This window comes from Chanodichthys erythropterus, chromosome 3 (assembly GCF_024489055.1).
Source record: "Chanodichthys erythropterus isolate Z2021 chromosome 3, ASM2448905v1, whole genome shotgun sequence".
NCBI lineage: Eukaryota > Metazoa > Chordata > Actinopteri > Cypriniformes > Xenocyprididae > Chanodichthys > Chanodichthys erythropterus.
The window spans coordinates 31,264,528-31,286,840 of NC_090223.1; the positions used below are offsets into that span (position 1 = coordinate 31,264,528).

Below are 22,313 nucleotides of genomic sequence, written 5' to 3' on the forward strand. Positions count from 1 at the left end.
CGTGCAGCCCAATTTTTGTGATGGCACGGACCGTGTGTGTACTGTACAACAGCCCATGCGAAAGTGAATTGAGTGCTTGAAAACAAAAGTCCACTAGATAGTGCGCAGTGCACACGCCGAACGCATCTTTCCGCAGCCAAATACTTTTAGCACGCGCGTCTGTGCGCGAGACAGAAGCCGTGTGCATGTTCATAAAAATGAAGCATAATAGAAATAATGTTGTCAATAACTTGCTAAAGCTTATCTATGTTGTTACTACTAAAATCATTAGTAAATGGACAAAGAAAGGGTCCATACAATGTCTTAACGATGATCTATTGCATTTGACCGTCATTTTTAAGGTGGGTTTCTGAAACTTATGCATGCAGTAATGTTGGTACAGAATTTTAAACGAGTCGTATTGGTTTTCTGAAGAAAAAAAAAACGGCCACATCTGCACATTTTAAGATATTGCACAAGTGAATAAATGTAACTCGTACACTCGTTGGGGTGGATACTTTTTATTCAACGAAATAAAATGCACATAAAACGTGATGAAAACATATTTAGAGAAGAAACTAATAGTACATTTATTAGGTATAAAACGTGCATTAAAAAAGTCTGTGACAGAATAATTAACTAGAATAATCTTCGGACACATCGCATCTGAAATGATGCTATGACCATTCTGAAATTCCAAAGCCAGAGTCGAATCGGTCGAATTTAAACTTGGACTTGGTAAAAAGCCGTTTTTAAATTTAAATTTTATTTTTTACATTTTTAGATCAGCAATGCAAAGTCATAATGATGGAGGAGCGCATATGAGCCTGTTGTTTTTGTCAATCCATCCTAGAAATGTTTTTACCATTTTTGTCCGCATGTTTTAAATTGATATCTTATTCATATTAAAATCTTCATTCGCATAAGACGCGCGATTATGGATGTCGAGGGGGAGGGGGGGCCCCCTTTGCGTTCGTTAGCCCAGGGCCCCGCGAAGGCTTAACGCGGCACTGTGTACATGCAGTGTGACTGTGTGGAGCCAAGGGCATCTGCTCTGATGGCAGTGAATGTGAAATGTGCCGAAGCACACACACTCATTCACACATAACCTTTGAGCACAATTTGAAAATCAATGCTAAATATAGAAAAAACACTGAAGTAAGCCAAGACCTCAGGAGAAGACTTTCAGTCAGAATATCATTTCACCATTCATCTTGTGAGAAAGTGATCCTGCTGTATTCAATTCTTCCTACCTTTTCTCTTATCTTTTTCCCTTGACAGGCAAGTTAAATGTGTTAACGAAAGCACCTCACTGCTGGCTGGAGTAACAAAATCTTAAACTTTCAACAACAACATTATGTGTTTCTGTTTAGTGAGATTAATAAACACTTGTTAGAAACTGTGACATTTCTGGGAACTATAAGGCTTTAAGTGTTGACTGGCATATTTTATTATGCAAGTGGTATTTGCAGTGCATGAGATCACTACTTATAAAGCCTGTCAGTCATGCTGCCAGAACCATTTTGCATATTTAAATCACTCACACAAACACACATCTTTCATGAAGGCAACAGCAACGTAGTCCGAACTGATTATTCATCACCATTTTACCCACTGACACATGCATACACACTCCCCATCTCTGAATTAAAAATGATTCCCTCTGACATACACACTTCTAAACTTCTTAATGTCAGAAAATATGGCAGTAAAATTCAAAATATAAACATACCATTTACTGTTTAGTTACTTTTCATTAACTTTTTAAGTTTATATACTTATTTTTATTAGGCATAATGGTAACACTTTACATGTAAGGTCCATTAATTAACATTATTAACTAACAATGAGCAATACATTTGTTACAGTATTTATTAATATCTGTTAACGGTTTAATAATGATACAACTGTTAATTATCAATTCATGTTAGTTTCGATCCATTAAATATTAATAGAAAAATTTGATTTCGATAATGTATTAGTAAATGTTGAAATCAACGAACTAAGATTTTATTTTTCATTGTTAGTTCATGTAAACTAATATAATTAACTAATGCTAACAAACAAAACCTTAAAGTGTTCCTAGGATAGTAATCAAAAATGGATATGTAATCATTCACTCACTCTCACGTCGTTTCTTAGTGACTTTGTTTTAACTTGAATTTCATTCAGTATGAATGCAACTAACCATCTCTCACAATTCACAAGCGAAATCATGAAGTATAGAAAGACATCTGTGGCATTCACTTAAATGTCAAAATTGTCTGTTGAATGGCCTTCACTAATGTCAACCTTCCTTAGCTCTGTTTCTGCTACTGGTAGACAGTCACAGGCACAAACCGATCTGTTTTTACCCATATGTATGCAGATGTGCATCTCCCGCCCATAGTATGTACTTGTTTTATTCTGTATCCACAGAATGATCTCCAAGTTTCCCCAAGTGTCGAATATTCTCTTCCAAAGTTTGAGCATACTTTCATAATGCATATCAAAACCACCGTTTCCTTCACATCAAAGTGTCTGCAAGCTTTGAGACGTACAATGGCTATCATCTTCAAGGATATCATAAAAAATGCATCCACAATGAACTGAAACACAGATCCACAGGCCAAATCCTTTTAATCACACTTACAAAAATGATGTAAGATTTTAAAGAGACTTCAGACATATTTCAAAAAGACTTGCCTGTCCTTCGCATCATGTTATACTACAAAAACACTTGTCAAATATAAAAATAAACAGAGCAAGACTGTAAGGATGCACATGGAGATCACAGGTTAATTTAGGGGAGTCTGGGGTGACAACAAAAAATCTGTGTTGTTTCTAGCACTATGCATATAAAAAACATTTTTTATATCCAATCATAGAGAACTGAATTGATTTGTAGTAGGGGCAAGTCCAGTGAAGCTGAAGGGGAATGATGGGATAAGTTAAGCTCATTTGTCTCATCACATCGGGTAGTTCAGCACCACATCCTGTTTGGCTAGCTCCAACAACATAGGGTCATCGAAGAACTTGCTGATACTGACATCCTCACTCAATCCCTGGAGGAAGAGAAGAGAGATGATGTTGATATATGATGATATACGATGCATATTCAAACTAAACCAGTTGATTGACACTTCAGAGACAACAAACATGTCTTACTTTGCGCCTGCGGGTTTTGATCATAAACTCTCTGGCCAGATGAGGGGCCGGCTGAGGCTCTAGAGGACGAATCACAATGCTCTTATCCAGAGGATCACCGGGAACAATCTAGAGTGAGGGGCAGAGACAATAATTACACGGGACAGTGGCAAAAATCTAATACCATGTGACAAACACACACACACAAACAGTGGTGAAGGCAAGGTAGTCCGCTGCTGCTGACTCAAACGCCTGCTACTCAACATCAAACGCATTGAGTCGCACACACACTTGGGTCTTACACAAACATGTCCAAGTCACATTTTAACCAAATAATTTTAATTACTACTTTTTGCATTAAATAAACATTTTTGCAAAAAATCTCATTAGATTTTTATGTTTTTGTTGTCATTTCTATTACTCTTAAAAGTGGTTCTTATTAGATTATTAGAATCTTATTAGATCTTGGTTTAAATTACTGTAATACAATTTTTACATCAACAATACAATACAAAAATAATACTACAGTGTCTAAATATTTCTACATTTCCTTCCAAATTCTCAATGCAGTAATACATCAAGACATTTTTATTGTAATTTTCTATTATTGATTTCAAATGCTAAATCTCATTAGGTTCTTGCAGTATAAATATTGTAATGCATTTTGTAATAAATAAAAAAAAAAAAAAAAAAAAAAAAAAATAAGCTGCTAAATAATTTAACAACAATAGTATATTATTAATCTATTATCAAAAAAATTGTAATTTATCAATGATCAATTTAAATATATTTTCCTTACATTACTGTGCTTAATTGCCATACAAAAACTCATTACACAATTTCTTAAACTAATCAATTATTAATTTCCAATGGTAAATCTCAGTTTCTCACCGTACAAATACTTTAATACAATTTTGATAAACAATAAATAATAAACAGCATATTACATTAATAATGTATTATACAGTACTGTGCAAAAGTCTTAGGCACGTCAGTATTTTCACTCCTCAAAAAAGGTTTTAAGCCAGTTATTTATATCTTTTGCTGTAGTGTGTCAGCAGGAAATATCCGTTCACATTGCCAAACAATCATTTTGCCATTAATTGTAATAATCCAGTGAGATTTTTGAATACGCAAGGAGTCTGACAACAGCCGGTGCTCCACACAGTGATCTGATCTCACCATCATCGAATCCGTCTGTGATTACATGAGGAAACAGATGAAACTGAGACAAACTAAATCCAGGAGAACTGTGGCCATTTTAGGCACTTGTATAAAAATGCTCTAAAGTGAGGATGTTTTAAAAAAAAATACTGTTATAAATAGATTTTATTTATCAATTAACTTATATTAACAAAACAATATTTTGTGTGACCACCCTTTGCATTTAAAACAGCTCTTGACCAGGTACACTTGGGCATCATTTTTCAGGTAGCTTTGCAGGCAGGTTTCTTAAAATCTCTTTGAGACACGGCCACAGTTCTTCTGGATTTGGTTTGTCTCAGTTTCATCTGTTTCCTCATGTAATCACAGACGGATTTGATGATGGTGAGCTCTGATCTCCATGTGGAGCACCGGCTGTTATCAGTCTAATTGTGTATTCAAAAATCTCACTGGATTATTACAATTAATGGCAAAATGAATGTTTGGCAATGTGAACGGATATTTCCTATTGACATACTACAGCAAAAGATATAAATAACTGGCTTAAAACCTTTTTTGGGGGGTGAAAATACTGACGTGCCTAAGACTTTTGCACAGTACTGTATGTGTGAGACATGGGCATACCCATAATGACAACTTTATGACAATTAATTAATATATACTTTCCTATTACTGTGTTGAATTAATTGCCATAAAGTTGTCATTATGGGTATGTCCATATCACATTTTCCCCTAAGAAATAAAAAAAAGTAATATATTAAAAAACTGGAAATAATCAATCTCTTTTAACCAAAAATATGATTTCCAGTTTAAATTTTTTATTTTATTTTAATTTCTTTTCATTGTTGGGTGAAATGGGCTGTGGTGTTTTTTGACAGATTTTTCCATGTACACACAATCCCTCTTATACTCATTTAAACACATATGCACACACACGAGAAGGAGACAGAAAAAAACATAGGTGTGATTGTACCTGCCAGTGGTGGAACACACTGAGCGCAAAGGCCTGGCCCTGCGTGTGTGTGCGGAGGTCGGTTTCAAAGCCAAACGAGTCAATAGCTGGAATGAAAGCCTTGATAGTGTAGAGAGGAGAGCCAGGGATTGGGGCATCCTGCGTCACATGACCTCTACAGGACACACATACAAGTGATCAGTCAGAGGCTCATTCTAAAAAGAGACTGTCTTTATTAGACACTTGCTGACTTTTGCTGCCTTGAGCAACAATCTGCTTAATGTGAGTGTGTGTTTACTGACAAGTCAGCAATGTCCTCATTCTGTGTGTGTATTTTACCTCCTGCGTGCCAGCACCGTGTACACAGCAGAAACGCAGTCAGCAGGCGCCTGAACCTCCACAAAGTAATAGGGCTCCATCAGCCTGGGCGTGGCCTACAGAAAACAACCAATCAAAAAGTGAAAAAAAAATAAAAAAATAAAAAAAGGGTGGGTGGGTGAGTGAGTAAGAAACCAATTAAGATAATCAACTTAATCTACTGAACCCAGTTAATGGATCACGTAATTGAATGAAACAGTCTAATAAGACTAATGGAAACAATGATTAGGCAGACAAGGAAACAGAGGATGATGGGAAGAAAGAGAGGTGGCTAAACAGACCTATCAAAGGATAGATTACCATGAGAAAGGCAGAATAGACGACTCTGCGAGCTGTAGGAATGACCTGTCCTCCTCCTCTGTGCAGCGGTTCCTGTGCAATCACGGCATCTAGGATCTTAAACTTCACGTTGCGGATTGCTGAATGCAAGGATTGACAAAGAGGCACAGTTATAAACTATAAAAACAAACTTTTCTATTTACATATGGAGGACTTAAAAAAGGTTAGTTCACCCAAAAATGAAAATATTGTCATATATTACTCACCCCCATAAGACTTTGTTCATCTTCGGAACACTAATTAAGATATTTTTGATGAAGTCTGAGCGGTTTCTGTCTCTCCATAGAGATCCAACACAACTACCACTCCAAGGTCCAGAAAGGCAGGAAACACAATTTAAAGTACTCCATGTGACACCAGTGGCTTAAACTCAATTTTATGAAGTGACGTGAGTGCTGTTTATGCAAAAAAACATAATTTACCACTTTATTTACAAAATAATATTATCAAAGCATGTTCACGCAACAATGCCAGCTCTCGCGTGAACAACAAGTATGCATCTCGTAAAAGGGCGTTTCAGATCAATATTTTTGTACGTAAAGTGGTAAATTATGTTTTACTCACTCACGTCGCTTCATAAATTTGAGTTTAAGCCACTGGAGTCACATGGAGTACTTTAATGGTGCCTTTTCATATCTTTCTGGCCCTTGGAGCAGTAGTTGAGTTGGATCTCTTTGGAGGGACAGAAACCTCTCAGACTTCATCAAAAATATCTTAATTTGTGTTCTGAAGATGAACGAAGGTCTTACGGATGTGAAACGACATGATGGAGAGTAATAAATGACAGAAATTTCATTTTTGGGCGAACTAACCTTTTAAAAGGAATAGTAGCAAAAACAGCCTGTTTAACCAAGAAAGGGTGGTAAATGGTCATGAAAGAAAAGGCAACAAAAGTCAAGTCTTTAAGATTTTCAAGACCCATGAATAAAACTATCAAGCTGAATTCATAATCATACTGAATATGCTAACTATCACTTAAGCTGATAATTACGTGTTTTTCCCCTCAAAAAAGAAATTTAAATTGTGTAGTGTATTTATCAATCAAGGAGCAAACATTTAGCATCCCTAGTTTTTACATTAGTGATTTTATAAATTAACTTTAATCTAAATGTTAAAGGAAAATGATCATGCACAATTTCCAGTATTGATCGATATATATGAAAAATCAACCAATAACGATATGGTGCATCTGCATTTAAATATTTACTTGCCATTCAAAAGTATTTTATTGACTGCACTGTGTTTTTTAAAGACTGTTTTGCCTTCAAAATCAGAGAGACCTCTAATATAAAATGTTTTGTAATGTCTTACGTTCATCACATAAAGGACCCTCACGTGTGCCCCACTGGAAGCCCTGTACAATGCTGTCCTTCACTGAGCCAAGGAGAGCTTTATCTACCTACAACACAGATAAAAAGAGAACTGAATGACTTGATAAATGATCTATGTTCAACAAGTTCAGCTGTCCAGTGAATGACCTCTCACAAAAACAGATAGATCGTGTCACATGCAATCACATGCGACAATATTTTTCACACCTCTGACTGCCTGGCAAAACACACACCAAATAATGACACATCAACATCAATGCCAAAAGACTTCAACAGAGGTGTAAAATCAAATGGCCAAAGGCACTATTTTCAAATCTATTCTATTCAATCTATACTAAATTTCATTCATTTGCAATCCCACAACAGTAGAATTGTATGAGGTGAAAATGAAAATAAATGAACCTTGCCAAACATAAGTAGTGTCAGCTGATGTGTAAATTACCTCAGAGGGCAAAGTGTCGTCTACTAAGATGTTGGGCCCTGTTGTGTCAGGTCCAAAAGCCCAGATGGAACGAGCTGCTAGCAAATCCCAGTCATACTTGGTCTGGAAAAACTCTCCCAACTTTTTCCTATAGGGAGAAAGAGGGGCATATTTTTAAGTTGGTTGCAAAAAAGCATGTTGGTTAAACTGCACCACATACACCGCCATTCAAAAGTTTGGGATTGGTAAGATTTTAAACCAAATGTTTTTTTAAAGAGGTCTCTTATGCTCACCAAGGCTGAATTTATTAATCAAAAATACAATAAAAACAGTAATATTGTGAAATATTATTACAATGTAAAATAACTTTTTGAATATATTTTGTTATTCATTCCTGTGATGTCAAAGTAATGATGCTGATTTTTCAGCATCATTACTCCAGTCTTCAGTGTCACATGATCCTTCAGAAATCGTTTTAATATGCTGATTTGCTGCTCAAGAAACATTTATAATTATTATTAATGATGAAAACGTTTGTACTGCTCAATATTTTTTGTGGAAGCCTTGATTTTTCATGATATTTTGATGAATAGAATGTTAAGAAGAACAGCCTTTATCTGAAACAGAAATCTTACCAACCCCCAAATTTTGAAGGGTAGTTTATGTTGGTATTTTTACCCTTCAAGCCCTCACAGCAGAGCAAAACAAAAATCATGTTGAAGTGTTGTTTTTAAGTTCTAACGGTTGGTAGGCAAATAAAATATTTTCAAATTAATTTCCAACTTACTTTTTGTTTTACTCAGCTAAGAAACACACCTTTGTGTTATATATAACCCATAAGTTCTCTATAGTTATTCTACCTGTTCCATGTGATCTGCACCACCTCGTTCTCAATGTCTTCAGCTAGACCTTTCTCCAACGGCTCGGCAATCATGGTGATCTTATTCCTGCAATTTACACACTCAAGAGTTACAAATCACACAAACATATCTGAACCCATTAGTTTCCCTGTCAAGACTTTTACAGGTCACATGTCAACAAAACTGGATTTCTAAATGGTGGTGTTGAGATACAGGAAGTTTGTTCCTCACTTTTTATTGGGTGTTTCAGCAAAACACTTCAGGGAGGATGTCTCCACCACAGTCTCACAAAAAGTCACCACAGGATCAGCTACCTATAGGTAAAGATCAATGATAAAACGCATTTAAATAATATTAATAATAAAAAAGTCAAGAAGGGATGACCGAAAAATAATTTTTTCAAGAACAAAAAAGCACCTTAATATCAATCTCAGAGTACATCTTCCGCAGGTCGTGCATTACACAGTCCAGGTACAGCTCACCTGTGCCAAGAATCACGTGTTCACCTGACTCCTCCACCTGAACACACAAACAAACCAGCACAGATTAATACAAAACAAGTCAGTAAAAGGTTGCAATTCATCTCAATGAACCGAAATGTTATCAAAAAGTAACCCTGCTGATTGCCACTCAAGTATATGTGACATCTAGTTTGGTCCTGAGGTTTAAAACATGACAGAAATATGTTTTTAAAATAATATTGGTAGTGTGAGTTGTTCTAAAGTGTGTTACCTTTGTTGTAAGTGAAGGATAACTCTTGTTGACTTTTCTGAGTCCATCCAACATCTTGGGCAGTTCTGAGGGATTGACCGGCTCCACGGCTATTTTTATCACTGACGCAGTGTTAAACTTCAATGGCCTGAAGATCTGAGCCTACTCACAATGCACAGCACATTCAACATCCAATCCCTCATAAATAAACACTGCTTAATTTCAAATAGATATCTCTCTCTCTCTTTCCTACCTCTTCATTTCCACGAGGCTCTGTGATTGTGGCCGTTTTAACAATAGGCTGGTCGCAGCCCTCAATCAGCACCCAGTTACCAGCAGGAACACGATTCACTTCAATCTGATACCTTGCATAAACACATTAAACATAACATTTAACAAATATTACTATTTGGTGTAGGATTTACAAGTCAACAACAATTTTTATTTCATTCAGAACTTCAAAAAATCTTTTTCTTTTTTTTTTTTAAAGCCGCCGCCTAATTTTTAGTGTGATTTCTAGACCTGGAAATGTCATGCTTGTATTCATTCTAAAATGTTAATTTTAGAATGAATATACGTTCTAAGGTGTAGGTGTGGTCTGCAATTTTCTACCTATGCCAAGTTCTACAATATTTTATGAGGTAGAAATTTAACAGAAAATTATTAAAACAATCCTTTTTCTTAATACTTATCCAGTAAATCATAAACTAGAATGGTCATAAAGCCTTTAAATATTGTTGTGGACATGGAGTCAAAAGCATTGAGAATCAAGTAAAAAAAGAATGACTGAGTGTGACAGTCACCTAGCGACAGAAATCCACAGACGTCCGATAGTGCAGATCTGTGAGTCCTCTTCATCCTCCAGGCTGTAGTTCTCTCCCAGAACCTTCACCGGCTGGCCCGCCTGCAGGGTTCCACTCAGGACTCGACCGAATGCGTGGAACTGAACGCCGTCATCTGTGCTGTACATCTTAGTGGTGTGGCACATCAGCGGACCCTTAGAAAGGAAAAAGAGTTTGTCATTGTGATTTATATAGGCTTGCCTGAGGTGGATACATTTTTATTTTATTCGGTAGGATGATATATGCATTAACTACATTTACTGGATTCAATAAATTCAAGAAACGATCATCAAAAAAACTCATGTGACAGAATATTTGATTCAGAGGAAAAGATGACATTTTAGAGTGGTCATTCTGAAATGCCGGAGCCAAAGCCTGTCATCAAAATGATTGGTTACTCCAGAACTGTCTTGACATACTTTATGTCTGGGGGCGACAGCATCTGCCACGGCGTTTTGTCTGTGCAGTCTAAACCACAAAGTTATTTATTATTTATCTAATAGAAGAGCTAGAGTGGCTTCCCCAATAGCAATGACTTCCATTTCAATTTATATTTTGTGCCAATTTATATTCAATTTCATATACATTACCATTCAAGACATTAGTACTTTGATTCAGCAACGATGCATTAAATTGTTAAAAAGAGACAGTAAAGACATTTACAAAAATACAAAAGATTTCTGTTTCAAATAAATGCTGTTCTTTTAAACTTTCAATTCAAAGAATCCTGAAAAAAATATGGTTTACACTAGGGGTGTAACGGTACACAAAACTCATGGTTCGGTACGTACCTTGGTTTTGAAGTCACGGTTCGGTACAGTTTTCGGTACAGCAGGTGGAGAGAAAACTAAACATAAAATTGCTTTTTTTTTATTATTAAACAGAGGTTTACTGAACAAATTGTGTTTTTGTCTTTAAATATATTAAATTAAATTAAAACTAAAAGTTTCTTAAGGATAAAAAAAATGATCTCTGCTAATGCTATAAACTATTTAGGGAGCCCTAACTTGAAAGAAGCCCAAACTATTAGCCTAAATTCAATTGCTTTTTATTTTTAGATAAAATAATCAACACTCAAACAACAAATTGTATGCAAACCTGTAAGCTGCACCTAAGGCAGTTTTTGCATTAACTTCTAAATGTTTTTACTCCAATTCGTTGTTGAAATATAATCATTTCTACACAGTGGCTGTTATTTTAACATCAGATTTATTTAAACATACATTAAATAGCCTAATCAGGATATCACTAAAAGATTAAGTAAAATAATGAATATATTGGCTAATACAGTGCATATATTAAGCGAAAGAGTTCATTTTTCTAGCGAACTAACAAGCTGTGAACACTGAATGGCTTTTCTGAGGTAAATGCATCATGACATATTGTTGAATACGGACGCTTTCATTGTGTCTTTCCACCGTTGAAACACTGAATGAGCGATTACATGAGATATGACCGTTTCAGTAAGTTATACTGAATCTTGCAACATACCCTCAGATGTTCTTTCATGCTTATTCTGTAACTAGTATTAAGGAGGAAGAGATGAACACATTCACTTGCGCTCCGCGCTTGCGCTGCCGGTTGAACTGAGGCGCCTGTACAGTGATTTGTCACCTCACATCAAAGCACGTCAAAATGGCATTTTCTGTTTAAACTTCATGATTTCGTGGACAGAATTTGAAGGATGACACTTTGTTTCTTATCGAAAGTAACAAAACGCAGAGCTTATTGCGGTTATTGGTGGTGAATATTGGTTGCAATGTAATGCTTCGGTACGCACGTGCACCGTACCGAAAGCCCTGTACCGAAACGGTTCGGTACAAATACGTGTACCGTTACACCCCTAGTTTACACAAAAACGTTAACCAGCACAATTATTTTTAATATTGATAATTTTAAGAAATATTTCTTGAGCACCTAAATGGTATATTAGAATGATTTCTGAAGGATCATGTGACACTGAAAACTGGAGTAATGATGCTGAAAATCCAGCTTTGATCACAGGAATAAATTACATTTTAAAATATACTAAAATAGAAAACATTTTAAAGTTTTAATAATATAATCACAATATTACTGTTCTTACTGTATTTTGATAAAAAAAAAAATGCAGCCTTGGTGAGCATAAGAGACTTCTTTCAAAAATATTACAAAAGTCTTACGAGCCCAAACTTTTGAACAGTAGTGTGTAAAGTGATGATTTTGTTCTCAAACACATGGGATGGAAACTTTTACAAGTTCAATGTCACAGCACTGATATCAATCTTTGTAGATCCCACACTTACATCAGGGTCACACTCAGACATTGTCTCTCCGAGGTCTGAATCCAGTCCACCTGTGTAGCTGTGCTCTATCTTGGCTTTGGCACCCCCTTGAGGAGAAGGTATGTGTTGCACACACATGTCCACAAAGCCTGTTGAATTTGCAAACATTATTAGACCGAGCACACCCTTCATTAGCAAGAACTATAAATTAATGCAATAGACACTTACCTGTAAACTCTCCAAAGAAGCGGTTACAGACGAGGCGCAGCAGAGGTCTGATGTTAAGCTTTAACTCCTCTTTGGTCAGATGAATGCCGAGCTCATCCAAGACACGAGGCAGAGACGTATCCACATCCCCCACCACCTACAGACACACCACAGTTACACAGCCTGGATATGTATGCATGTTTGACTGCCTAAGTCTGTTGGAAAGTGTAGAAATATTGCCCAAGTAAAAGATATATGAATGAATTTGACTGTACGTCTTACCTGTGAAAGAATCTTGTACAGCGGCTCCAGCACAAACTCAACAAAGCTGCGCTGAGAGTTGCTGTTAGGGGCTTTCTTTGTGAATTTCCTCCTGATAGGCACAGAACACAACCAGTTACAAAAAAAAAATTTGTCATTACTTGAATTGTCTGAATAAAATCAGCTTGAGACTCTCACGTTTTGGGGTTGAAGTAAATGTCTCCCCACAGTCTTTTAGCAAACTCCATGTAATTGATATCACCTGGAAATCAAAAAGTGTGTTTTATGACAAAGTTTTATGTTTCCTGAAAAAAAGCATTAAAGGATTAGTTCACCCAAAAATGTGAATGTGAAGTTTTAGCTCAAAATACCCCATAGTTTTTTTTATTTTTTAACTGCCTATTTTGGGGCATCATTATAAATGGGCCGATTCAGGGTACGTGGCCCCTTTAAATCTGGTGCTCCACGCCCTCACGCTTGCCTTTAACAGCATAAAGTTCAAACAGCTAATATAACCCTCAAAATGGATCTTTACAAAGTGTGCGTCATGCAGCATGTCTAATCGCGTAAGTATTGTATTTATTTGGATGTTTACATTTGATTCTGAATGGGCTGTGCTCCGTGGCTAAAGCTAACATTACACACTGTTGGAGAGATTTATAAAGAATGAAGTTGTTTATGAATTATACAGACTGCAAGTGTTTAAAAATGAAAATAGCGGCGGCTCTTGTCTCCGTGAATACAGTAATAAACGATGGTAACTTTAACCACATTTAACAGTACATTAGCAACATGCTAACGAAAAAATTAGAAAGACAATTCACAAATATCACTAAAAATATCATGATATCATGGATCATGTCAGTTATTATTGCTCCATCTGCCATTTTTCGCTGTTGTTATTGCTTACTTACCTAGTCTGATGATTCACCTGTGCAGATCCAGGCATTTTGCCCTTGTCTAATGTCTTTCATAATGTTGGGAATATGGGCTGGCAAATGTAAATATTGGGGCGTACATTTTAATGATCCAGACTGTTATGTAACAGTCGGTGTTATGTTGAGATTCGCCTGTTCCTCGGAGGTCTTTTAAACAAATTAGATTTATATAAAAAGGAGGAAACAATGGAGTTTGAGACTCACTGTATGTTAATTCCATGTACTGAACTCTTGTTATTCAACTATGCCGAGGTAAATTAAATTTTTGAATCTAGGGCACCTTTAATGTTATGAAAATGAGCCGGTGTTCGGACATATACAATGTCTATACAATGTAAACAGCGTAGGAGAAGGACAACGAAGAGAAGAAATTGTTGAATAAAGTTGTTATTTTTGTTTGTTTTTGCACATAAAAAGTATTCTCATGACTTCATAAAATTAAGGTTGAACCACTGCAGTCACATGGACTATTTTAAGGATGTCTTTAGTACCTTTCTGGACCTTGAATGTGGTAATTACATTGCTTTCTAAAGCGGAATAAAAAAAACCTCTCCGATTTCATCAAAATATCTTTGGTGTCTTACGGGTGTGGAATGATATGAGGGTGAGTAATTAATGACAAATTTCATTTTTGGGTGAACTAACCCTTCAAGTATGTAGTATAGTATTTGAACTATAGGTGTGTGTATTTCTCACCGTAGGTGTCTGAATAGATTTTGGCGAAGGAGCCAAGAGTGAAGCAGATGCTGTATTGCGAGGAAGCGAAACACACGTTTCCCAACAGGGGAGACACAATCAGAGACTCATCTGTGGAGTATGTACTGCCAGAGAGAGAAACAGATTTAGATATTTAATCTCTGGAATTTCAGACAAAACTGCTAGCTAAAAAACGATTCAACTCATGATGCTCAATAGCTAGAAGCTAAAATATGAGCAAATGAAATTAAAACTGCAGCTCAAGGATTTGTTTTTAACAGCATGTTTTATCTAGCAAATTGTATTCTTTTAAGTATTGTGGGGTACCTCAGCAAGCCGTTGACCTCATCCACAATGTGCCGAAGTTTGTAGTAGGCATCAGTAGGGGGCAGCTTGAGCTCCACGATCAGACGATCTACTTTATTAATACAGATAGTGATGGCCAACCTCTCCTGCACTGCGTGCTTGATCAGTCGCTCAGTGTTCAGCATCACCTGAACACATGCAAACGGTTAAAAAGCACACTAAAAATTTATACTTACAATACAATATAATCTTACAAAAAATATTAAGCCCATACAATGATTATTTAATGTATTTCAATAACAAAGACATACTAATGAGTGACAGTCTTGAAGCGAAAAGCTTGGCATCAGCAGTAAACTTTGTATGTATATGTGAACTCACCCCCTCGGCAGCATCGATAAAAAGCACAATGCCGTCAGACAGTCTGACAGCAGATGTCACTTCATCAGAGAAATTCACATGACCTGAAGAAGAGTATGAGAGGTCATTTGCTTTTGCATTGCAGTGTGCAAATATACAGTGTACTTATATCTTTATAAGTGGAATTGTAAACATATGTCAGCTACTGCACTGGTAAGACGGAGAGAGGGCAGGAAGTACCTGGCGTGTCCATGATGTTGAAGAGATAGGATTTGCCTCGTGAATCAGGTAGCACCATGGTTACAGGAGTGCTCTTGATGCCAACTCCCCTCTATGACAAAACACAAAAATATGACTGAATGAAACCATCAATACCATAAGAACACAAGATAAATGCTTGCTTGTAATCTTATTTCAAGTCATTTCTTACCTCTTGCTCCGTGAAGAGGATATCTGTGTATCGTAACTGCGAAAAATAAAAGATCAATATTTCAACATATCACTTGCATGACTGTAGAGCTGAAAAAACATGGCATGCCATCTTAAAAACAGGATGCCTCAGTCTGCATGTGCAAAGAAATATTTATTATTTACTATCTAGATACTTACATCGCTGTCATCTCTCTTGCGGATTTCAGGATGAGTCTGCTCAATGAGGCAGTCCACAAAGCATGTCTGGCAGGGGGTGGGGTGCATAAATGAATTTTATAGAAACAAAAATCAAAATCATCACACTGAAAGCCACCATGCAATGCAGCATTTATTAGACAACAGTGAAATATCTAATAAGCATAATAATATCTTTTACCTTGCCATGGTGTAAGTGTCCACACAAAGTGACATTTCTGATCAGTTCTGAGCTGTCCATCAAATCAGCAAGGAACCTGTGGACAGACATGCATGTAAAAATATGCAATTCAAACATATGAGGGGAGAGAGAATCAACGCAATACCGAACTCACTCCATGTCATAGACTGTGACTGGAAGCTCCTGCTCCATCAGAGTAAACCGCTTCAACTTTACAGGTTTTATGATGGGCTCTGAGGAGGAAATAAAATAAGAGAAATTTGATTTTGCACTGGGAGTACATATAATGCATAAACTAGTATTCCGTCAGCATTTCTGTTACCTGTCAATGGTTGTGTATCTTCTTCTTGGACGATGGTCTCCACCTCAGGACCATAAACCTCCTCAGCTGTGGGATAATACTTTTTATCCTCATGCAAAACCACCTCCATACCACCACCCTCCTCATCAACCTCAGCCTGGTCTTCATCATCATCCTCCTCATCTGCCTGTAATAAGAAAAACAGTAGTCATATATGACTATATACGGTCTTGCAACTAGCACATAAAACATCATTTTTTGGATATTTCAAAATTCAATGTGATTTTTGTTGATTTTATGTACTTTAGACACACCTCATCAGCCTCCCGGTCCTCTGCATCTAGTTCTTCATCTTCATCAGAGTCCAGCTCCGGTCCTATATAGTTTCCGAACTCATCATAAAGATCCGTCTCCATGCTGACAAGCGCTGATGGGACAAAGCAGATTGGAACAGATACTATTACATTTGTGCAGAGAACTATTCAGCATGCATGGAATCTAGGAAAACTGTGGAATACTTTAAAGATGCTTAATTGTAAGATTGTTTTGCTTTCTTTCCTATAATTCTTTTTATATTGTTTCATAGGCTCGATGAAGTTACGGTTACTCCTTTACTCATATTGTCATGTTTTTTTGTGTCTTGTCCTTGACTAGAGCTGTCCCTGGAAATGTCCCCATTTTACAGCATGCAAATTCTGGAAAAAGCCAGACAAATGTAGTCTCATGCTAACTCCATGTTTTTTTAAAGTAATACAATTCTGTATGAACTATATAACAGGACGTAAACAGTGTGCAGGACTGTTTCACACAATAGTTAACCACGTGGGTAAAATTGTACCCCGATATGTATGAACAATAAAACAATAATCAACTAAACAATTACACTGGAAACTACTACATTTGCAGAGTTCACATACTTTCTGCTGTAACTGAGCCTAAAATAATAAATAATAAGCGTAATTAGGGATAGTAAGGCACAAACATAAAATAACATTTGAAAAGTTAAACATTCTAATTACTAGGAACACCATATTCAAAGTTTGTGAAAATAATTAAACACATTTAGAAAATATGTGTTAAATACATATTTTGTTTTATATTTATAATCTGTTTAATGTGTAGAGTCATAATTTGTAATATAATTTTGCTGCTTTTATCTGTTTGTTATTTGCAGTGGTTACTATTTACCATTTTTCATAGTGTGATTTTTAGGGAAATGTGTTAAAATCAGTTAGGGGTTTAATACAGGCATCATAATAATTATTAATTAGAACAATAGTATAATAATAAATAGCAAAAATGTACTGTCCCCGTTTTTAAATTCATAGATAATAAAGATTTCAATGCCATTTTGACCACTGAACTAGGAAATGTCCCCGGTTTCCATTTCAGAAATCTGCTCATAGTGGTGTATATTAAATATATGCATTATGCATGTGTAAGACAATAAACAATTTACTGACAGTCACAATATCTCAAAAAGTTTAGAACAGCCTTAAAATAATCTGTTAGTGCAACAAACGCACGACAGAGAAACGTTACTAATGAATGAATTAATTGCTCATTTAATTAATCTTTCATTTCTGTCCATCACATGTAAATGCACGGTGTATAATAGTGTTATACCTGTATACGAGTCTTTATGCCTGCGGTGATTTTATTGTTGTTTCAAATGAACTCCTCGTACTGTTTCCAAACCATGCACCGCGCGGTCCTCGCACAGACCAACGTATGTCGTACGTTGGTGACGTCATCACCCGTCGCCATGCACATTGCCTGTTTGAAAAACAAAACCAGGCTACAAAAAAGATGTTGCACAAGTCAGTATTCTGAAACTGCTTTACATTGGTACATTTATTTTATCAGTACGTTCAATCTTTTTACATGTTGGAATAAAATACAGAAATTAATTAGAACATTCAGTGTTAAATACCCACCTTAATGTTGTGCAAAAAATATACTTCAAATAACTATCTTAAGGGGTACTATTAACAAATTTCATTTAATTGTCATTATAATTTTGATGAAATCTCATTTGTATTTTTGCAAATGTTCTTACAGAAATTACAACTTTAGCTATAGTAGGGAGAGTGGGGTGAGATGAGCCATTTTTACTAGAAAATTAGGCAGAAGTACAATGAATGTATTTAAAGTAATTTCAGGATGTTTCCTGTCATTTTAAATGATCAGAATAGGTATATGACAAAGGGTTCTAAAAATATGGGGTCTTATAATTTTTTTTTCCTGTGGCTCAATTTAGTTGTTGTAAACTGACCATCTAACTGAAACTGAATGAAACCCATGTGAAATTGTAAAGATAATTTACCTATTTTAAAAACGAATTTAATAGACTAGTCAAATCTCCGTTTACAAGTATTTATATTTCTTTTTTAAAGCTAACTTAAACAACATAAAACCAACCAAATGAAGTTGAAATTTCAATATCTTTAATTGTTCGCATTTCTGAAACAATATGTTGAACACCAAAGTTGTAACCTTCCCAAAAATAGACTAAACAGAGAATTGGAGTAAAATTAAATAAAAATTGAATTAGAATGAATAAATGTTAATGAAACTAATAAATATTTTAGTCAAAATGTTCTTGGTCTGGTAGTTTTTCTGCAATGTTGACCATATTAGGCCATTAGAGACTACAGGTGGAAAGATATATATGATGAAACATCTTCTGGTTCATATTAGAGAAGGATTTGGTGGATTTATACACTGTTCCTATCATATTAACTCAAAAAATAAACAATAAATAAACCAGTTTACCATATTACATTGAAGTTTTACCAGTTTATACTTCCGAGATTTAACTTAACGTCAGTTTCTTATGGTGGGGTAAGTTAAAATGCTGGCTCAATTTGCCCCACAGCATTTGGCTCACTTTGCCCTATAGCTGCCATTTTAGGAAAAGCTAGCTAGCTTACCAATTCAGAATAATATTTAGCTAAATGATTTGCATGGTTTTATACATTGCTAAATCACCAATATGCATCATAAATATTTTTAGACATGGACAAATTTGCTTTGATGAAACAGCCGTTACATCCGTTATCCTCCCATGTGCTTCTCCTTTACAGTCTGGCAGAAATAATGGGTAGTTCTAAAATATATGGTCACATGACAATAAAAGGGTACGGTTGCCAAGATACAGGGGGTGGGTCAACTTACCCACTGGCTCATCTTACCCCACTCTCCCCTATTAGATACTTTTTAAATTTTAAAAACAGTAAAGACAACTGAATGTCTTTAAATACAAACAAACAGACAAACAAACAAACAAACTCATAATTATATTCACAATTAATAAGAAATATCCCCTCAAGACTATAATGAAATATACTGACAGAAGATGGCACCATATCACTTGTATATGCATCTATGAACAGAATTTCTAAGGTCCTCTATGAGTTTCACTCATTGGGTATTTTTAATATTTTCAGTCCCACATAGTTTACAATGTCCAAGTATGACTCAGGCTCCATTTGTTGATACAGGGATCTCAAATGGCACTTGAACATTGGCAGGACTGCAGAGGTCTGACTTTCCAACTGTAGTAAAAAAAAAAAAAAACAAAAAAAAAAAACAGGCTCTTCAAATATAAATAAGCATTATTGTCCAATTTAATACAACTGAACTATACAATAGTATTTTAATCTGCTAACAAAGCTGTGACAAGATGATGACTTGCACACAGACGCACACATTTACTTACAGCTTAGGCCTGCACACAATTGCCTATGCTTCGGGAATGGTTGCCTCAAACGCCCTTTGGACTTTGTTTATAGTGAGAATGGGATTTTTTTTTTCATCAGTCCAAACATAATATCAACAGATACTCTTTCCTTGAAAGAAAATTTACTGTGATCTTTCCTGTATGCAAGAGAAAAAAGCCAAAGAGAACATGCAGTTTTTATTTTGAATCAAATCAATGCAGCCTTGGTGAGCATAAGACACTTCTTTAAAAAAAACAAAAAAACATTACAAAATCTACCAACCCCAAACCTTTGAACTGTACTGTATAGTACATTCAACACAGAATGTTGCTAAAATGGCTCCAATTTATAATTGACAGTAAACTCGCATCAGATTTGATTAGACAATGATTTAAGTATCAGTGTTTCTTTTGCACATTAGAGTGTTTTATGTTACGATTTATGCTGCTTTGTTTAATTAGCAATTGTAATGAAAAGGCCAATTTGAATGAACTTTTCCACCTGTAAGATTATTGTGGTTATCAGTACATTTTACAAACCAGATTTTTATAGTTGAAATGGGTTGATATATTATAATGAAATGCGCAGATATGTACTGTAACATTTACAGGCACCAAAATGCCAACCCAGTGAATTTTAGGCATAGCTGCCAGTTTTGTCACACCTTTAACAGGATTTCTTTTACAGTGAAGGATGAGAGAGGCAGAAAGAGAGAGAGAGAGAGAGACTAGCCTACACAGAAATGTGTTCTGCTCGTGTTTCATGAATGAGGCTCAAAGTGTTTCTAATGATAGCAGTTGGTCTTGTCTCAGTGAGGTATAAATCACCATACTGTCCATGTTCTTGTTTTCTACACTCTAAAATATGTTTGGTTAAAAACAACCCAAGTTGGGTTGAAATGGACAAACCCAGCAATTGGGTTGTTTTAACCCAGTGGTTGGGTTAAATGTTTGCCCAACCTGCTGGGTAGTTTTATTTAACCCAACTACTGATTAAAAATGACTATATGGCTGCTTAAAATGAATCCAAAATAGGTGAGAAATTAAAAATCAGACATATAATTACTAGAGGCAACAATAATAATAAAAAAGTTGTACATTTATTAATAAGCAATTTAATAAATGTTTATTGTTTATTATTCATTATCCTATTAATAAATGCTCATTTATTAAACATATTAATAAATGTTAATTTCCAGCATATTTTGGGTTCATTTTAAGCAAGCAATACAGTAATTTGTATACAACAGTTGAGTTAAATAAAACTACCCAGCATGTTGGGCAAACATTTAACCCAACCACTGGGTTAAAACAACCCAATTGCTGGGTTTGTCCATTTCCAACTTGGGTTGTTTTTAACCAAACATTTTTGAGAGTGTATGAAATCAAACTGAACATCTCATCCACACTGTTGCATCACTTACAAAAAGGCAGGAGGAAGAAAGAAATGAACTGATCCCACTTCTGTATGAGTGTCTTTATGAATCAGCAACATGTAATGCATCAAACGGACTTTATCATGTAGTCATCAACATTATGTGATACTTCATGTTAAATATGCATAGGCCTAAGTGTTTTATATACCATAGTCACTGCTATTTTCATGTATTAAAAACAACTGCACATCAACAGTTATAAAGCTATTGTTATGTGATGATATCATATGCAATTTAATATTGTGTCTACGTGATTGCATGTGAACCCTCATATCAACACAAATAGATCCCTAGATGAAATAAATCATTCTAAGGCCACGGGTGGAATAACAGATGTTTTCCACCATCCCAATCTGTTCGTGCAGAGGTTCTGGAATGGGACGGTACTGGAACGTGTTTAAGAAAGGGAGCACCCGTGCTTGTTTGCTGCAGGGCTTATGTGTACCATCCAAAATCTATCTGAGCAAATGGTGAAGAGACATCTTGGGTGTGAGAGATATATTTTCCAGGGGCTTGATGCCAAATATCACAAACACAAACAGGACGGTGCCAAATGCACACACCGTGTATCATGAGTGTAAATACTCTGGCATAAAGAAGAAATGTATTGCGCTGTAGAAATACTGTAGCGGACAAACAGAGTTACTATAGCATCAGGGGTTCATTTCCCATGAAACATGACATTATTAAAAAATTGAATGCGCTTTCCTTCTTATTAGAATGCTTGTATTTTGTTGCATAATTCTCTTTTTGTGTTCTATGTTTGCATGTGCATGGTGTGTAAGTGTATTCTCTGAGGTGCTGCTCTACTAACTCTCTCATTACTCATTTTGATCAGCACACCTGGGCAGCGGGGAAAATAAACGACACACTTTTCCCCGTGCACAATCCCCCTCTTCTGTTCTGTATCAA

General features: G+C 35.7%; 1 protein-coding gene across 1 annotated transcript; it reads right to left on the reverse strand.

Moving 5' to 3' along the window:
- Positions 1 to 2,060: 2,060 nt before the first annotated feature.
- eftud2 (elongation factor Tu GTP binding domain containing 2) lies at positions 2,061 to 17,983 on the reverse strand. Its single transcript, XM_067381787.1, has 28 exons — positions 17,871 to 17,983; positions 16,559 to 16,671; positions 16,266 to 16,431; positions 16,098 to 16,176; positions 15,944 to 16,019; positions 15,745 to 15,810; positions 15,566 to 15,601; positions 15,376 to 15,466; positions 15,157 to 15,239; positions 14,797 to 14,963; positions 14,470 to 14,594; positions 13,034 to 13,097; positions 12,857 to 12,947; positions 12,596 to 12,731; positions 12,389 to 12,516; positions 10,065 to 10,258; positions 9,515 to 9,626; positions 9,283 to 9,423; positions 8,968 to 9,069; positions 8,782 to 8,864; positions 8,551 to 8,637; positions 7,712 to 7,838; positions 7,250 to 7,337; positions 5,900 to 6,018; positions 5,561 to 5,655; positions 5,243 to 5,396; positions 3,127 to 3,234; positions 2,061 to 3,023 (listed from the first exon to the last, which is right to left on the reverse strand). Exons 2-28 carry the CDS (start codon positions 16,658 to 16,660, stop codon positions 2,928 to 2,930), a joined length of 2,916 nt encoding a protein of 971 aa, XP_067237888.1. The 5' UTR covers positions 16,661 to 16,671; positions 17,871 to 17,983; the 3' UTR covers positions 2,061 to 2,927.
- Between the last annotated feature and the right edge of the window lie 4,330 nt (positions 17,984 to 22,313).

What these genes read in the sequence shown, in the direction of transcription:
- eftud2 (XM_067381787.1), bottom strand. Translation starts at nt 16,660, where the DNA reads ATGGAGACGGATCTTTATGATGAGTTCGGAAACTATATAGGACCGGAG. An exon ending in GACACTTACACCATGGCAAG is followed by an intron (nt 15,811 to 15,943) that starts GTAAAAGATATT and finishes ACCCCCTGCCAG; the next exon opens with ACATGCTTTGTGGACTGCCT. An exon ending in GTGTGTTCCACCACTGGCAG is followed by an intron (nt 3,235 to 5,242) that starts GTACAATCACAC and finishes CCCTCACTCTAG; the next exon opens with ATTGTTCCCGGTGATCCTCT.